Consider the following 18,140-nt stretch of genomic DNA (forward strand, 5'->3'; position numbering starts at 1 on the left):
GGCGCCCATGCTCCCATCGGGCAGTCTAGGGGGCGCCCATGCTCCCATCGGGCAGTCTAGGGGGCGCCCATGCTCCCATCGGGCAGTCTAGGGGGTGCCCATGCTCCCATCGGGTTTCCATCCCCCATCCTGCCAGTGGCCTCTACCTTGCCCTTGGCTCGAGGGGTGGCAGTGGTGGCAGCAATGGCAGCAGCAGTGGCGGCGCTGGCTGTAGTGGTGGCGATGCGCGGAGAACGGCGGGTTCCACTGCGAGTGTTGGGGGAAGCCTTGGACAGGGCCTTCTTTGAGGCTCCCCGCCGCAGAAGGCTGTTCCCTAGCTTCTTGGGTGTGTTGAGGATGCTGAAGGCCATTGACTGCCGCCGGTCAGCCTGCAAGGAAGGGCTGTCAGACTGGGAGACCCAATGCTGCCTTCCCAGGCCAGCCTGCTGTGTCACACTCTGCCAGCAAGGTCCTGCCAGCCTCACCTGTTTAGTTGAAGCTGGAGCCGCTTTCTTCTGGGCCTCAGTATTGCTCCGTTTGCGCCCTTCATGTCGGTCTCGGGGAGTCATGGGGCGTGGGAAACAGCTGGTGGCCTTCTTAGACTATGGGGAAGAGGACAGTTAGGCAGACAGTAGCAAGAGGAGTCACATCTGAAGCCAGGTGTCTTGTCCTCTTAGAGCTGAGTGGACCTTGTAAGTCAACTTGTGCAACCTGCTTCCCTCCCCGACTCTGGGCCAGAGTCTTCCCTTCCCAACAGTTCCCATCCATGGGTCAGGCCCTTGGAGAGAGGGAAGGAAAAGGGGAGAGAGGGAAGGCTCCCTTTAGTCCTTGGTGAGCTGGGCCTGACCTGGGCACAATGCTGGAGCAACACCCAGAAGCCTACCTCAGGAGTTCCAGGGCCCTGGTGGGGCTCTAAGGAGACCCGTTTGCGCTGCTGCCGGGTGGTGATGCCAGTGCCCTCGGCTATCTGGATTGGCTGCATGCTGGCTCGGCGCAGGGTCTCCTGGGGATCTCCAGTTTTCATCTCCTCATCTGTGATGGTGCCCAGGCTCAGGGAAGGCTGCATGGGTGGAAGAGGCGGTCAGTGGACCGTAGCTGTGTGGAGATGGAGCAGGACCTGGGGCTGTCCCAGAACTCTGTACTTGCCCGCCATTTAGGGTAGGCGGACCCTTCCTACCTCTCATGAGGCCTCCCTTCCTGTTCTGCTTTCTACCTACACCCTGGGCAAATGGCCACAAGCAGTGCAGTCCCGACCAGATTCCTCTCTGAGCTCCTGCTCATCCCCAGGGACTTCACTCCTAAGCACCTTCCCTGCTGTCTGTTCTGCCTGGAAGCATGAGAAAGTTACCTTCCCCATCCTTGGCCAGTCAGCGATCCAGGGCTCTAGTGCTCAGGCTAGATCAGCAGGTGGGATTCTAAGGGAGGACAGGGATGGGAGGCCCTGCACAGTGACCCCAGGGCTCACCCTGGACTCCAGGGGATAGCAGGTCTTCAGGTGTGGGGGGCACACTCGATTGCGCTGCTGCAGCTCTGCAATGCGGTTCCAGTCATCCAGCTGCTCAGGCTCATCCTGGCAAGTGCCCATGTAGAAGCTGTTCCTTCCTGTGGATGGCAGGGAGGTGGGAACAAATGAGCCCGGAGTCAGCAGGTGGCCTGCTGGCCCTGGCATCTTGCCAGCCTTTGCTGCCACCTACTCCATAAACTTGAAGCCCAGCACACCAATCTGATTCAGTGCCACAGGTGCAGGAGTATGGCACACAGACTATTTCTATCCTAGGGGCTTGCTCACTGCCTTCTCCTTGGAGAGGGCAGAAGAGGTCACACGCAGAGGCTACTACATCTTATTCACCCGCCAAGGCTTGGTGCCCAACACCCAGAGGAACGAATTAAGGACCAGGAATTGATTCCCAGAGGCTCTCTGGTGCCCAAAGGACAAGAGCTTCCAAGAAGAGTCTGGCCAGCCTGGCCTTCCCAGCAGCAGCCCATCACCACCTAAGGGCATGGAGGACTCCCCACAGCTAAGTGTCAATTGTGCTGGGAATCCCAGGCCCTTAACTCTGGCTAAGAGTGCCCCCAACACAGCCAGCCCCTAGATGGGCAGTTAAGGAAGGCCCTGAGGCTGCAGGAAGAAGGGGCAGGTGGAGGTGGACGGTAGCAAGGAGGCCAGCCTTGGATAAAAAGCTTTCCTCTTTTCCCTGTGCCACGATCCACCTTCCATTCTAATTTTGGGTTATAGTAAGTCCCTGTAGTCCCCTCACCTGGAGGGGCCCCACTGGACACCCTGGCCTGGGAGCGACGAGCAGAACTGCGAGTGGTGGGGCGGTAGCCAGGCAAGCTGAGCAGGGCTGAGTTGCCATAATCGGGAGAACTCAGGCGAGCTAGAGACTGAGTAGAGGATGTGGCTCGCAGGCTAGCCTGGGAAGCCGGAGCAGACCGCGTGCTATAGAATGATGAGTTGGCGCTGTCTGGCTCTTCCACATCTAGCTTCTGGAAGAGAGAGTGAATCTGTTGCAATGGGGTGGGCCCTGGCACTGTACAGAAGCCTCCCATTCCCTCCTGAAGCCCTCAGATCCCACGGCACATCCATGCATTCCCAACAGCTTTGCAAAGGCCCTTAACGTGTGTCTGCAAGAAATGGGCCTTGTTGACAGAAGCCCTCACAAGGTGGTGCTGATGTTGTCAAGACTCTTTTCTATGCATTTTTTTCATGGAGTCTATTCATAATGCTTTGAGGGAGGGAATACAGAGTGTTTATCGGCCCATTTTAGAGGTGAAGTGCAAAGAAATGAAGTGACTAGCTCCAGATCACACTGCTAGGAAGTATCAGAGCTGGGGCTGGGCCCCATGTCTCCTGACTATTCAGGCTCATCCCACAGCCTCTGCTGTCCCTCAGTCCAAGCTTCCAGGGCCCTTACCATTTTCTAGAACTTCCCCAACTTCTTGGTAGCAGGGGACACCCTGCACACACAGGTCCTCCCTGCTGTACCAGGGGCCCCTCTCCCCTCCTCCCAAACCTCCCCTTCAAGATGTGGAAACAAAGGCAAGGGCCCACAGCCTGGCAGGCAGTCCACTGGGCAGCAACAATGCCTCTCAGCTGCATGGGGCATGCTGGGAGGCACTGGATGGGCTGCAGCTTCACCATGTTCTCTCCCTTCACCCTGCACAGGCTCAGTGCTACACATGGAGAGAATACTAGCCTTAGTCAGGAGGCAGGGATCTAATCCCAGCCCTGCCCTTTTCTTCAGAAGTGCCCCTAACCAAGTCACTGCCCTTTTTAAGACCTCAGCTTTCCCACTGTAACACAGACTGGCTGCTCATCCCTGCGTGCTCCTGACTGAGTGCCCAATGCAAAGATGCCCTTGAGAGGAAGTGGGAATTGCTGCCCTGCAGCCCCTGTCCCGGCAGCCTGACCTTGGTCATGGTGATGTTGATGATCTGTGTGGTGCGCCGACGAGCAGAGCGGGTCTTACGACCTGAGTCCAGGAAGACATCTCCTAGGGAGTCCAGGCTGCTCTCCAGGGGGGCCTGACTCCGAGCAGGGATGGGAGTGAAGTAGAGACTCTCCAGGGATTCTACCTTGGGGGGCAGGCGCTGGGAGATAGGTGAGGCTGGTTCTCCAGGGACGCTGGTGCCGTCTGGCTGGGTACGAGGCAGCTTGCTATGGAAAGGAAACCTGCTGAGGTACAGTCCTTTGGACTAGAAGGCATTTTGTCCAGCCCTTTTCCTAAGTGACCATTTCCCATACTTACTACAAGCAGATGAGGTCAAGCAGCCCATCTCTCTGATTTTTCAGAGGTACCAAGGAAAGCCCTTGACCTGGGCCTTCCTTTCAGTCCACTCCCCTGGCTTCTCCTAATACCTCCTCATAGTGGCAATGCCCAGACCCAGATGTCCCATCCTCACCAGATGCCCATGGCTGCTCCACAGCAAACACGTCCCAATCTAAGCCCACTTCTCTGTTCTTCCTCCTTCATCTCCCATTTCAGTGAATACAAGCACCCGCCCACTCAGGCCCCCAAACCATGAACATGGGCATAATCCTATGTTGTCCTGCTTGGGAAGCCCAATCACTAAGCTTCCTGAACAGCTCTCCTAACCACACCCTCTCCATGCTCATGTCCTTTCCCTGGTTTGTCTTATCTCCTCTCACCTAGACTCATCATGGCACTGACAGAGGCAGATGAGTGGTGACAAGCAAGGACTCAGGCCAGGCTGCACAGGGTCAAACCCCAGCTCTACCACTGGGGGACCTTGGGCAAGTAACTGCCCCTCTATGCCCCAGATTCATCTGTTAAAGGAGACAGAATAAACCTACCTCAGAGGGTTGTTGGGGGATAAATCAGGTATAATTGTTATGAGTGCTTTACGTCTAGCACAAAATAAGTACAATGTAAGTGTTTAATAAAAACAATATATATTTCCAGTCTTAACTTCTATACTGGCTATTAGAATAATCTTTTTAAGATGGAAATTAACCGTGTACTCGTCAGTTTCAAATTCTTCCAAGGTTCCTTTTTTTTTTTCCCCTTAAACCTTTCAATTACAGCCACTAAGGTTTCCTCAATGCCTTTAGGATCGAGTCTTAATAGCCGGTCTCCAACGGGGAGTCCAGACGGCCCTCTAGGATCTTGGGCCTTCCTGGCCTTGCATCTCAGCCTAGTCAGGCTCTTTCACAGCCTCTGTTCACACTGCTGTTCTCTGTCAACCTGGCACACACACCTATGGATGCTTTCAAGACTCAGCAGGAGCGATAGCTTCCATGAAGCCTTTCTTGACCACTTGCTGTACTTGCTTTTTATTCCAACTGTGCCCTAAATAGACATCTGGTATAATACCTGTTTTTCTTTATTCTTCTCTAAGAATAAATTTAGATCACATCTCATTTATCTCACCAGGATACAGCCTGATAAACAGCGGGTACTCCATAAACAACAGCTAGAGAGAGGAAGGGTGCCTTCTGACCTGGTGATACTGAGTGGGGTCCCCTCCTCGCAGCTCAGATCCAGGCTGTCAATACTCAAGTCCAGCGGGGGCTTAGCCTGGGGCTCACGGCTCTTTAAAGCATCAGTTGCCACCTGGAATTTGCCCAGGTCTCGAAGCTGCTGGTCTGCATGGGCAACCTGAGAAGGAGAGGGCCAGGGGGAGAGTGAAGAAAAACCTAAGGCAGCAGTGGCCTAGGAGGAGAGGGCACAGGGGTCCAGTGGAATAGGGGTGAGGTGAGTCTGCCAGCCAAATTCTTACCTGTGCCTCCAGGCTGCGCACCTGGGCAGTAAGGTGGCGGCATGTCTGTTCAGCCTCCTTGGTCTTCAGCCCAGCCTGCTGTAGCTCATGGCCCAGCCGTTCGGCTTCAGCTCGCAGCTCTTTGTTTTCCTTTTGCAGGTGCTCCAGGCTCTGCAGCTGCTCCTGCAGCTCTTGGTTCTGCTGCTTCTTGGCATCATAATGAGTTTTGGCTTTCTCCATCTATGGGCAGAGAGGATGGGTGGGTGGGGCAGAGGCTGGAGGGCAGGAGGAAGGTGGCATGGGCTGGGGCTGGGCTCCTTACCTGCAGCTTATAGTGCTCAGCTGCCTGCTCCTTCTGGCTCAACTGGGCTTGCAGTTCATTCAGCCGGGCCTGGAGGCGCTGGGCCTCCTGCTGGCTCTCACCTCCCTGAGCCTGGACAGCCTGAGAAGAAAGTCCACTCAGGAAAGCTTCTCTGGCCCCTCTACCCAAGTCCACTCATCTGCATCAGCCACTGGGGCTCCACAGGTGCTTCAGACTCCTGCACTTAGGAAGAGGAAGAAAACCACACCACCCCAGATACACTCCACCCGACTACAGCCTACTGAACCTGAAGTCCCACACGCCCTTCAGTCCACATCCGTAGTGGCCTTTCCCTGACCAGCTCCTGCCCTATCTTTGCCTTCTTTGAGATCAGACACAAACTGTCTCACCCTCTTTGCATGCACACACAATCTCCCCTAGGAGGAAGGGAACCGATCCTCGAGGAACACCCAGGTGCGAAGCCTGGAGTGAGGCACTTGGCATGTGAGCTCTCTGAGGACAGGGGAACTTGTTTCTCCTCAAAGCCACTCTGAGAAGTCACTTCATCCCCTTTTCAGAGGAGGAAACTGAGTTCAGAGATTTAAGCAAATTGACCATAGCAACAATGACTAAATGGCAGAGTAAGATTTGGTCCACCTAACTCCAAAAGCCCATGGGGGCTTATTTATGATGCCCACACTGCCTCCTGTCCAGACCATAACTCCTTAAGAGCAGGGCCTGATTCTCTGTCCATCTGCAAGGCCAGCAAGTACTTTGCTGTAGATACTGTATAGAAGCATCCCACCTTTGCCTCTCCTAACACAGGACAGGCCCCACAAGGAGCAGAATAAACATTTGTTATTGCAATCAAGACATGCTGTGGCACCATGGTATGAAGGTGAGCAGGCGAAATGAAGCTCTGAGCTCCCACCAACTCCTAGGACCCACCAGGGCTTTACTGAGTCCCAATACCACTGATGCCCAATTCCTTTGCCCCTGACTAAAGGCTGTGAAGCCTAGAACTGCAGAAAGCAAGTATTAAACCAAAGAAGGTGACACAGTTGGAAGCATTAAGAATGTTATTAAACTGCACTGTAATATTCAACACTGGTGACACTCGTTCTTTCCCTGCCCAGACTATCTGGACTTACATGGTTCAACAGAACTTTATGCAACGGTGGAAAGTTCTGCATCTGTGCTGTCCAATACAGCAGCCACAAACCACATGTAGCTACTGAGCAGGGACACAATGTAGCTAGTGTGATTGAAGAACTGGATTTACTTTAATAAATTTCAGTAAACACACATGACTAGTAGCTGCTGTAGTGGACAGTGACAGTTGAGAGATGGGAACCACCCTGGTTGTCTCTTGAGAGCTCCCAGAAGACACATGCAGGGGCTTCTAAGCCACAGGCTTCCTAGGAGGGCTGCCTGGAACACAGGGTGCCCCTGCTCTGCCCTGACACCCCCACGGCCCGAGAGCTTAAAGAACAGCTTTCCTCCCCTGTCCAGAGGCCAGACCCGTTCCCCCAGCTGCCCCACCTTCAGCTTCTGCTGCTGCACTTTGCTGGCTTGGTCAGAGTCAGCCAGTTTCTTCCTCAGTTCTTCCACCTGGGGAGGGAAGAGGAGGACAGAAGACTCAGGAGGACTTCCCCTGGATGTTCATCCCAGATGTCCACCCATCATGGGGTGGCCCAGACCAGGATCCCCAGTGTTCCTAGAATAAACTCAGGCCCTTTCTCTGGCCTCCCATTAGGGAACAGCCTGCTGTCCAGGCTGTGTGGCAGGGCCTGAATGAAGCAATCTAACACATAGATGTTGCCAGGGCCACCTGTCCATACTTGCCTCTACCCTGAGCCTGCAGAGACAGAGGCCTGCCCAACCCCTGTCACCCCCAGAATCAGAATGGAGAGCTGACTCCTCACCACCACCCTGCCGCTGCCACCACTCTGCAGCCGCAACCTTCCCAGGACCTAGTCTGTAATTCTAGCCGACATACTCAATGAACTGCCATGCCTCCCTCCCAGAAACTGCCAAAGCCCAAGCCCCAAGATGCTCAGACCTCTTCCCAACATCCACAGGCTGTTAGGGCTGGTGCTAGCAGCATGGCTGCTGTGGTTAGCACTGGGGGAACAGATTGCTGGAAGACAAGAGCAGGTGAAGCACATGTACTCCAAAGCCCACCCAACTCCCACAAAGAGGAGCACAGGGAGTAGGGGAAAAGAAAGAACATAACAGCCCCATGCACCCCTGGCTGCTTCAAGTATTCTGGGAGTTCAAGCATGACGAGGCAGCACAGGGGAGAGGCAAGTGCTCCATTGCTAACTGTTTGCTATTCACTTTGATTCTCCCCCATTATCACAGGCTCCTTAGAGGAAGAGGCGGGCCCAATTTTTCAGCAGTCCTGGGGTGGCTGCGTAGGAGAGTGACGGGGAAAGGGTGCTCTAACACTAGCTCTATAGCCTCGATGTTCAGGCAACACAGAGATTCCTGTGAGAAAGAGGCAGCCAGACCATGTGACCCCCCACTCCCCTGCCCCCATCTGGTATAGACCCCTCCTGCTACTTCACCCTCAGCCTTCCTGCTACAGACATCTCTATGCTGTGCTTGGGATCAGAGCCCCAGAAAGTGATGGGCAAGTGTCCTGAGCCCACAATTCTCTCTAACCTGTGGGGGCTGCCTCGCATATCACCTTCAAGGCTTCCATAAAGCTGTACTCTGGTAAAAAGGGACACAATGTTAAACGAGACCCCTAGGTAATTCTGCTGTTCCTCTTAGTTGGGTATCCTTAACTAGACACAGTACTTGGGAAGTTTTAGAATCCCAAAGATTGTGTCTGTCATTGGTTCAGGTGTGGGAAAGATGAAGCCAGTGCTACCCTTGTCTCTGATAGGCAGATGAGAGAAGGTGCAGAAAGGTGGAGAGGCCGACCTGGGACGGGTGGGATGAAGCCCGAGAGAGCCTAGCATACCGCATTCCTGGGGAGCCTGGGCCTGGATTCCATGGCTTGACCCTGCCCCCTTCACAAACAGTTCACAACAGGAGCTGGTGGAGGCAAGCTGCAGCCGGGCTCATGCACCAAAACTGGTCACCGTTTAAGCAGCCAGCATTTAGCGAGGACCCCAGGCATTACCTGTTTAGTTTGCTCTCTCTGAAATACCTCTAGCTGCTCCACCTGTACATGGGGGAGGGGCAATGGAGACAGAGTGAGATGAGGCCAAAGAGGCACCAGCCCTGCTGCCAGGCTGACCTCACTGAGGCTCTGATACTTTCCGCTAAGGCGCTAGATTGACAATAAGTTTAAAAATGCCAGTTAAACTGATTCTAGTCCCCAGTGGCTCCTGAGGCATCCAGTGCAGGTGCACCTCTGAATGGGCTGGTGGTCATCACAGCTTGACTCTCTAGTGACAGAGCCTTCAGGGGAGAAGGGAGGCCACTGATTTTCTTTAGGATGACAGGGGCAACAGACTTGAACTCCATCAGCCACCTCTCCTTTTCTGCCACCCAGTGAATGAGACACTCCAGTGTAGGAGCCAGAGGCCCTGGAACACAGAGGATCGATGTCCCCACGCTTTCAGCTCCTGATCTTTGGGAGGGTGGTTGGGCTGAGTACCTTACCTGGTCAGTGAGTTTCTGCTTCTCTTCCTGGAACCGCTGCCTCTCCTCCAGGACCTTGTCCTTGGCACCCTCATACTTGGCAGTCATCACCTCCAGCTCCCGGGCAGTGCTCTGTGCTTCCCGCTGCACCTCAGCCAGACGAGTCTCAGCATCAGCACGTACAGCTGCCAACTCTTGGACATACTTCTCCCGGGCCTGGTCCAATTCCACTTCCAGAAACTGCCGGCCAAGGTTAGCCCGCTCACCCAGCCCCCGGTTCTCCTCTGCCAGCAGGCCATGCGCCTTCTTCAGCATGCTCAGCTGCTCTGCATAGCTGGCCTTCTCTGCCCGCAGCTGCTGAGCTGTTCGCTCCTGCTCTGCCACCTTCTGCCGCAGAGGAATCAGCTCCCCAAGCTCCCGCTGGGCCCTCAGCAGCTCTGCCCGCAGCCCCCCAGTTGCCTGCTTGCTCTGCTCCAGCTCCTCACGGTGGCGTTTCTCGGCAACGGCCTGCTCGGCCTGCAGCTGCTGGCAGAGGTGCTTAGCTGGCAGCAGCTCACTCACCAGGGCCTGTGTGCTGGTGTGCTCAAGCTGCAGGGTGGAGAGGGCCTGCTCTTTCTGAAAGAACTTCTCCTGCCACGCCTTCAATTCTTGGCCCAGCTCCTCCGCACGCTCAGCCTGTGAGGTCAGCTCCTGCCGCAGGTTCTCTGAAGCCACCCGCTGTTTCTCGGCCTCCTCCCGGAGGCTCTGCACCTCCTCCCGCAAAGCAGAGCTGCGTTCTGCAGCTCTGGCACTGATGCTGGCTGTCTCTGCCTGGAGCAGGCGCAGCCTCTCTTCCAGCTTCTGGCTCTTCTCTGACTCAGCCATCACCAGCCGCTTCAACTCCTTGCTCTCCCCCTCCTTCTCCAGGACCTGGCGATTCAGGATGGACACCTCCTCCTCCAAGCTGCTGATGAGGCTGTTTTTCCTCTCAGCCTCTTGCCGGCCCCGGGCCACCTGGGCCTTCCACTCATCTTCAGCCTTGCTGTGGTCTTGTACCTTGGTGCGGAGGGCAGCCAACTCCCTTTGGGCCGAGGCTAAGGCACTCTGACTGTGCCCGAGCTCCCGGGCCTTCTCCTCTAACTGGCCCTGCAGAGTCTCCAGAGCACTGTCCCGCTCAGCCCGGGAGGCCCGTTCAGCCTCGAGGCTGCGTTCCAGACTGTCGGCCTGCTCCTGCTGCTGCTGGCATTGCTGCTCCAGCTTGCTCACCTCTGCCCGCAGCGCCTCCAGCTTGGGGCCTGTTGGCTCTATCCTGCCAGCAGCCTCAGATTGGGCTCCTGAGCCAGATGCATGCTCCTTTTCTTTCTTAGCTAGCTGTTCCTTCAGTTGCTTCATGGTTTGCCTAAGTTCCTCCAGCTCTTTTATCTGGGCTGCCTCCAGGCCACGAAGCTTGACCAACTCCTGGTCTTTGCCTTCCTTTTCCGTCAAGGCATGAGCCAGTGCCTCTTGAAGGGTAGCAAACTCCACACGCTGCTCATTGAGGGCATTCTGCAGCCGCATCTCAAGCTCTGCTTTGGCTGCCTTCTCCAGGGCAAGATCAGCTTGGGCCCGGCCCCGCTCCTGCGTCAGCCGTGCCACCTCTCTTTCCTGCTGCCCACGTTCCTCCTGCTGCTGCCCCTGGCTCTCCATCAGTGCGGCCCGCAGCCGCTCCAGCTCATTGCCCATCTGCTCTGCCTCCCGTTCCATAGCCTGCAGCGCTGCCTGTGTGCTGCAGAACTGGCGTCCCTGTTGCTCTTCTAGCCACTCGGGCTCTCTGTCCCCTGCCCTCGCAGGCTCCTTGACTAACTCCCGGGAGGCTGTTTCCTGCTGCTCACCTGCCTTGCGCACCAAAGTCTCCAAGCGGGCCACCTCTTTGCTAGTGGCAGCCATCTTTTCCTGCAGAGCGGAGAGGTCGTCTGCAAGCTTCTGGGCCCTGACTTCCTTCTCTTGGACCTGCTGGAGTGCTCTGGCCAGGTTGGCGTGGAGCTCAACTAGCTCATTCTGCTGCCGGCTTATCTGGAGCTCGCTGTGGGATTCTATGCCTGCCACCTTCTCCTTTGCCTCCTGTAGCTCCTGGCGGGCCTTCTCACATTCTTCCTTCAAAGTCATCAGCTGTTCCTGGAACATGGCGCCATACTGCGCCTCCTCTTGCTGGCTATCCTCATACCGTTCACGCCAGGCAGCTACTTCTTTGACGAGCTGCTCACACTCACTCTCAGCTGTGCGCTGGGCAGCTATGGCCTCTGCCAGCTCCTGCCGCAGGGCTTCAGTCTCGGCCTGATGGGCCTCTCCAAGCTGCTGTAATCGAGCCTCCAGCCCCTTGCGCCCAGCCTTCTCTTCTTCCAGCTCCTTTTGTTCCTGCTTATGCTGCTCCACCAGGCTTCGGGTCTCTGCCTTCAGCTCAGAGATACAACGCTGCTGCTCTTCCAGGGCATCTGCAGCCCTGCGCTTCTCCTCTTCAAGGCTGCCCTTGGTGACCTTCAAGGACTCTTTGAGGGCCTGGAGCTGCTCCTGGAGCTGGTCCTTCTCCTGGGCCACCCTCTCTTTCTCAGTTGCTTTTTGCTGCTCAGACTGCAGCTGGAACTCTAGCTCTGCTACCTGGGCCTGGGCCTCATGCTGTTCCCGGCGGGCTGTCTCAACACGGGCGCGGAGTTCCTCCACCTCCTGGCTCAGCTCTGCCTTCTCCCGCTGGGCCTGTGTCACTGAGGTCTGAGCACTGTCCCGGGTTTCATTAGCCACCTGAAGTTGCTGATGCAGAATCTCCAGCTTCGCAGCCTTCTCCTTCTCCAGTGCCTCCAGCTGCTGGAGAGCCGCATCCCGCTCTCTTAAGGAGGCCTCTCGCTCCTCTGCAGCAGTGGCCAGTTGCTGGGCGTGGTCCCGCCTAGTTACCTCCTGCTTCTCTGCTACCTCCTTCAACTGCTGCTCCTTCTGCTTCAGGCTACTGCTCAGCTGCTCCACCTGGTGGCGGAGGCCCTGGGAGGCCTGTTCTTGCTGTTGGAGGGTCTGTGCTAGCTGGGCCTGCTCCTCTTTGGCCTGCTGCTTCAGGTCAGCCAGTTCTTGATCCTGTTGCTGGATGGTGGCATTGAGTGTGGTGAGCTCAGAGGTCAGAGAGGCCACCTGGGCAGTCAACCGGGCCCCATGAGCCTGGGAGGCCTGCTCCAACTCTTCCTTGGCCTGGCTGAGGTTGGAGATGGAGCTCTGCAGGTTGGCAATCAGGCTAGATAGCTGCTGCTTTTCTTCTTCAAAGTGGTCCCGCTCAGCAAGCAGCTTGGCTTCCTGCTGGCCCTGCTCAGTCTCCAGCGTCTCCACCCTGGCTTGGAGCTGTGTGTTGTTTGCAGCAAGAGTGGCTGCCTCTTGTTTCAAGGTTTCCAGCTGGTGGTATAAAGAGATAAACTGGGATCAGCATGACTCCTCAGTCACCAAGCCTCCTCTGGAAATGGAAGAACACCAGGAACCCAAAGGTACTGAATGTGAGTCCACACCAACTCCCAGCACACAGGTCGTCCTGTGCATTCCTACCTGCAAGACATCACCCAGCACCTCGCCCTTCTCCTGGGGTGGGTTCTCCCGCAGCAGGGCCAAGTGTTCTTCCAACTGTGAAAGTTTTCCCTGAAGGATTTCGTTCTTCTCTTCAAGGCATTTCTGGGAGTAAATGAGACCCATGTGAACAGAGAGGTGGAACAGGCACCAGATTACCACACAAGCCCTCATAAACATCAACAAACATGGGGCCCATCATCTTGTTACCAAGATATCCCTTTGCCATGACCTAGAAAAAAGCAGAAACCATGGAACTGGGAGCATGAGGGGCCTGACTCTCCAGACCTAGTTCTAAGGCTGAATCAAATCATAATGTGACCTTCTTACTACTTCCCCAAGGCTGCTGAGTTTACTTCAAATTTCCTTACTGTATACCCTTCCTCAGATAAGTCTTGAGTCCTAGATTATCCAAATCACCACCAGCTGCTCACCATCCTCTGGGCAGCACTGGCAGCAGCTGCAACATCCCCCAGTCCCAAACCCACTTCTTCACCACTGTTCACTAAGCACCTATAAGAGGCTGTGCTGGATGCATCCCTTTTTTTTTTTTGAGACGCAGTCTTGCTCTGTTGCCTACGCTGGAGTGCACTGTTGAGATCTTGGCTTACTGCAACCTTCGCCTCCCAGGTTCAAGAACTTCTTCTGTCTCAGCTTCCCAAGTAGCTGGGACTACAGGCATGCATCACCACACCCAGCTAATTTTTCTTTTTGTATTTTTAGAGTAGAGACAGGGTTTCACCATGCTGGCCAGGCTGGTCTCGAACTCCTGACATCAGGTGATCCACCCTCTTTGGCCTCCCAAAGTACCGGGATTACAGGTGTGAGCCACCGTGCCCGGCCTGGGTGCATTCCTGAATTTCTAATTCACCTACAAATGTGAGAGGCAGCTATTACTAGTTCTCTTACAGAGCAAGAACCTGAAGCAGATGCTAAGTGCCTTGATCAAGGGCTACATGGTTATTACTAAGTGGCCAAGTTGGGTTCTTACCGATAGCAACTGTAACAACTGGTTCACTGAGCGCTTACTTTACACTATGTGATGTGTGAAGTGCTTTACATACATTTTCTCATAATAGGTGATGAGGCTGCTACTCGTTATTACTCCCATTTTAGGGAAAGAATGCTTAGAAAAACAGACTGATTAACTTCTCCAAGATCCACATCTTATAAACAGCAGAGATAGGATTGAAAGGTATGCTGTAAAGTGAGGGCACTGACTGGGGAAAAAAATAAAAATAAATTAAAAAAAAAGAAAGGTGTACTAGACTGAAGCCCACAATCTTTCAACCTTTCAATTACAGCACACTATCAAACCTTGAAGAGAAAGCAGCTTAATACCCAAAGGCCCAGAAGAGCACAGTGGTAAACTGGACTCAGCTTTGCATGTGTGGTCAAGACTGTGGCTGTGACCCCAGCAGAGGGTTACCTTATCCTGCAGGGCTGTGCTGAGCTCCTTCTCCAGCTGGGCCTGCTTCTCCAGCCACTCCTGAGTGGCCCTGCTGTGCTCCTCTGTCAGCTCATTGAGGGCATCCTGTAGCTGCTGCAGGTGACTGGCAAACTCCCGCAGCTGAGATGGGCGAGTGAGAATCCCCATCACCCAGGGTCAACGCTGACCCTACCACTTCTGTCTGCTCCCTGAACCCCAGGGGCTGGATGCCTCCAATTATCCTGCCAACCCTCCACAAACCAATCACAGCCATCAAACCTCTAATTCAGGGCCACAAATCAAACTTTAGGGTCACAACTCAGTACCTGGGAAGCAGCCAATTATGGGACAAGGAAAGGGGCAAAATATGCAGGTCTCTGGAGAGACTGGAGCGTAAGACAGGTGCTGGGACATTCTTCTCAACCCTCTCTTGGGGAGCCTTCCAGACCGCCTCAGCCCTGAGGGGCCTCCATGCACACACCACCTTAACACCCACCTTAAAGGAAAGGTCTCCATTCTCCTCCAAAAGCTGGCTGATCTTGCGATCCATCTGGCTCTTCTCTGTCTTCAGGTCCTGGCACTGCTTCAGGGTTTCATGCAGCCGCATGGTAAGGCTGCGAAGGAGGGAAGCAGCGAGAAGAGGGTATGGATGGGCCCCTGGCTGGGTGCACGCAGGGGCTGGAGCCTGGGAAGGAATGCAGGGAGAGCTGTACCTCTCATTCTTGTCACGTAGCTCCTCAAGCTCCCTGGGCTCCAGTGGGCTGGCTGCCTGCTTCTCATTCAGCAGGGCTAGGCGGTCAATGCGCTGCTGCATCATGGCTATCTGTGCATCTGCCCAGAGTGGAGGGAGGAGGAGAGGAGAATCAAGCACAGAACTATGTGCAGGAGGGGAAGGGAGGAGGTGGCATAGGGAGGAGGAGGCATACGGAGGAGGAGGAATATGGTATCCAATCTAAGGGAAAGAGAAGATGGGGACAAAGACAGAACCCAACTTGCAGGAGGTCAGCCTGACCACAGGCCCAGGGCTGAGCTCTAAGCTCCAGGGGCCAGCAGAGGGGACAACATGGGAGGCCAAGGGGACATCCTTCTGGCAAGTCTATTCACACATCTGCCAGCATGCCAGCCACCTACCCTTCTCGGTGAGGAGCTTTCGGTTCTCAGCCAGCTCCAGCTCCAGCTCATCCCTATTACTTCTCTCATCGGCAAGCTGCTTCTTCAGCCGTCTCATCTGGAACTGTGGGGTCTGCAGGATATCGCCCATGGGAGAAGCTGGAGAACCTGAGAGAAAGCTGAGGAGGGAGAAGGCCCAGTTGCATTGGTAAGAGCCTAAGATCTGAAGCAATCAGCAACAGGCAGCAGGAAGGGAGTGGGGTCTGTGGAAGTGTCCACTAGCAGCTGGGAGGCCTGTGCACCTGGGTTCTATCTGCAGTGCTACCTCAAGCCTCATGACATGATCTTGAGAAAATTTTTCTTCTCACTGCCTTAATTTCTTTGTCAGAAAAAAAAAGTGATATATTATCCTTGGCTCTGCAGAGATGTGCTAAGAGAAGGGACTTCATTGTAGTCTCCGAGGAAGAAGGGTATTCCATAAACAGGGAACAGCTTTTGAGGGAGACCTTCTGCGCATGACAAATCCCAACCAATTCCCCCCATTAATACTGGGGAGGTGAGGAGATCCAAGATCTACAGGATTCTCCAAGTACTCCCAGAGGCTGGTCAACAGCTTAACTCTAGAAGGTAGGAATGTGAGGAATAGATGGATGCTGAGGCCCTATCCCAGGAGGAAAGGCCCAGAACATACTTGTTCCCACTGGAAGAGGAGGCAACCTTCTGTAGCTCTAGGAAGCGAATCTCCCTCTTGGCCTGGTGGCTAGGTGGGGAGAGCTCTTCAGGGAATGTGCTAGAACAGGTAGAAGGGACAGGAGCTGGGGGTAAGAAATAGACAAAATAAATCAACAAAGATTAGTAAGAAGGTGAAAAGATTTGCATCTTTATGCAATCTGAGAACTTGGCCTTAGTGGGAGTGAATCCGTGGATACTTATTATGTAAACTACCAAGGAAGGCACTGGGCAGACCCTGGTGTCTGGGTTATCCACAGTTCCGTGTCTCTAACCAAAATAAAGTGCAGGGCTTCCATTTCTACAGAGCATCACTACTCAGAGCACAGTGGAGTGAGGGTGTTCTCTGGCTCAGAAACTGCACCAAGTGCTCAGCTTTTTCCTCAAGTTCATACTGCAGAGACGGCTTGGGGAGCCCTGAGCAGGATCTCCTCGCAGCCCCCAACAACCTTTCCTATCAGAGCCACTGGCTGCCATTTGGAATTCTTCCCCCCAAAGTCTTGTACCTCCAAAATGCCCTCCTCCTCAAAACCCTTCTCTTTCCTTGGTTTCTGTGACCACTTTTGTAGGACTTTCCTACCTCTAATCACCCATTCTTAGTCTCCTCATCTGCTCCTCCCTCCTCTACCCACCCTCTAAGCTCCTAGAGATCTGATGGGGCCTCCTGGCTCTGCCCATAGTGCCCACGGCTTCAGTGGCCATCCAATGCTGACTTGCAAACCTATCTTCTGGTTCAGAGCCAGCTCCTGAATTCTGGACTCACATTTCCAACATCTCCACCTGAAGGTCTCATGAGGAACCTGAATACAAGGAACATCAAACTCAATGGCTAAAACTCGCCTGGACCTCCTTCTTACATTCCTATCATCCACCAGCTGACCTCTTCATCAGAAGACCAGCAGAACGATCACTCTTTCTACTGTAGCACCAGCTGAGACCGTTGATATATTCTGTACTTAGATTCCTTATCATATTTCCTGGTTTATATATCTGCCTTTCCACCTAGAACATGTGCTACATGATGGGAAAAACATTTTTTAAAAGACTGTGGGCTGGGTGCAGTGGCTCATGCCTGTAATCCTAACACTTTGGGAGGCTGAGGCAGGTAGATCACCTGATGTCAGGAGTTTGAGACCAGCCTAATCAACATGGTTTAATGCCATCTCTACAAAAAATACAAAAATTAGCCAGGTGTAGTGGCGTGCACCTGTAATTCCAGCTACTCAGGAGGCTGAAGCAGGAGAATTGCTTGAACTTGGGAAGCGGAGGTTGCAGTGAGCTGAGATCACACCACTGCACTCCAGCCTGGGTGACAGAGAGAGACTCCATCTCAAAAAAAAAAAAAAAAAAAAAAAAAAAGACTGTGCATTATCAGCTTCTAAGCCTAGAGTAATGATTGTTTGAAAAATAAAAAACAAAAGTAGGTATGATCACTTGTAAATATCCTACATCACTGCTGCCAGGCAGCAAGGAGGAGCTCCATAGGAACTGAGATGATACATGACCCAGAAATCGACCTACTCCATTACACACACTTTTCCTGACCACCAACTCTGCCTTGTGTTGGGGACAGAAACAAACCCCCACCACACTTCTTGACAACTCAGGATCCTAGTATTCCCCATTTCAGAGATGAGGGGATTCTCAGGAGTATATACCTACTCACCTTTCTGTAGGAAGTTCTCTAGGTCCTCATTAAGGTTTAGCCCATCCTCATGGTCCAGCACAAATTTAAGAATGACAGCCAACTCAGCCTGGGCCACAGAGAGAAAAAGAGCATCACTGAGGTGTTAGGCCTCTGAAGGGATGGCTACCAGGAGCTCCACCCTGGCAGTGCCAGTCCCTGGCTCCCTCGTGCCCTAGAAGCCTGCTGGATCCCATTCTCCCTCTCAGAGCTGAGGTCCTATGACCCAGCCAACAACATTCAACTAGAAATATGTTCACCCCACTTGCTCCCTTCCCTCCCACCTCCCCTCAAGATGTACCCAAGTCAGAGTTCCGGACTGACTTCACTCCTAACCACAAGTGAAGTGACTGTTAAGGAAAGTAACACAATCAGAAAGTTGCTTTTATTGTTATTGTTGTTAAGGAACAAGGTCTTCCTATGTCACCCAGGCTGGAATACAGCAGCACAATCATAGCTCACTATAACCTCCAACTCCAGGAGTCAACTCCTCCTCCTCAGCTTCCCAAGTAGGTAGAACTACAGACACACACTGCCAC

General features: G+C 53.9%; 1 protein-coding gene across 2 annotated transcripts in view; it reads right to left on the bottom strand.

Moving 5' to 3' along the window:
- NUMA1 (nuclear mitotic apparatus protein 1) overlaps positions 1 to 18,140 on the bottom strand; it is an 83,805-nt gene that overhangs the window by 1,104 nt on the left and 64,561 nt on the right. Inside the window, exons 8-26 of one of the 2 annotated variants that reach the window (XM_011956779.1) lie at positions 17,584 to 17,671; positions 15,880 to 16,003; positions 15,210 to 15,367; positions 14,792 to 14,909; positions 14,575 to 14,692; positions 14,079 to 14,219; positions 12,632 to 12,754; positions 9,119 to 12,484; positions 8,634 to 8,675; positions 7,043 to 7,111; positions 5,522 to 5,641; positions 5,221 to 5,439; positions 4,942 to 5,099; positions 3,391 to 3,637; positions 2,238 to 2,466; positions 1,445 to 1,581; positions 863 to 1,039; positions 465 to 581; positions 147 to 368 (exon numbers count right to left, since the gene is read on the bottom strand). In XM_011956779.1, the coding sequence (XP_011812169.1) occupies positions 147 to 368; positions 465 to 581; positions 863 to 1,039; positions 1,445 to 1,581; positions 2,238 to 2,466; positions 3,391 to 3,637; positions 4,942 to 5,099; positions 5,221 to 5,439; positions 5,522 to 5,641; positions 7,043 to 7,111; positions 8,634 to 8,675; positions 9,119 to 12,484; positions 12,632 to 12,754; positions 14,079 to 14,219; positions 14,575 to 14,692; positions 14,792 to 14,909; positions 15,210 to 15,367; positions 15,880 to 16,003; positions 17,584 to 17,671 (5,973 nt within the window). The remainder of the gene's footprint in view (positions 1 to 146; positions 369 to 464; positions 582 to 862; positions 1,040 to 1,444; positions 1,582 to 2,237; positions 2,467 to 3,390; positions 3,638 to 4,941; positions 5,100 to 5,220; positions 5,440 to 5,521; positions 5,642 to 7,042; positions 7,112 to 8,633; positions 8,676 to 9,118; positions 12,485 to 12,631; positions 12,755 to 14,078; positions 14,220 to 14,574; positions 14,693 to 14,791; positions 14,910 to 15,209; positions 15,368 to 15,879; positions 16,004 to 17,583; positions 17,672 to 18,140) is intronic. The other variant, XM_011956780.1, reaches the window with a different exon arrangement.

The sequence above is a fragment of the Colobus angolensis genome, unplaced genomic scaffold (genome assembly GCF_000951035.1).
Source record: "Colobus angolensis palliatus isolate OR3802 unplaced genomic scaffold, Cang.pa_1.0 Scaffold424, whole genome shotgun sequence".
In the NCBI taxonomy this organism is placed as follows: Eukaryota; Metazoa; Chordata; class Mammalia; order Primates; family Cercopithecidae; genus Colobus; species Colobus angolensis.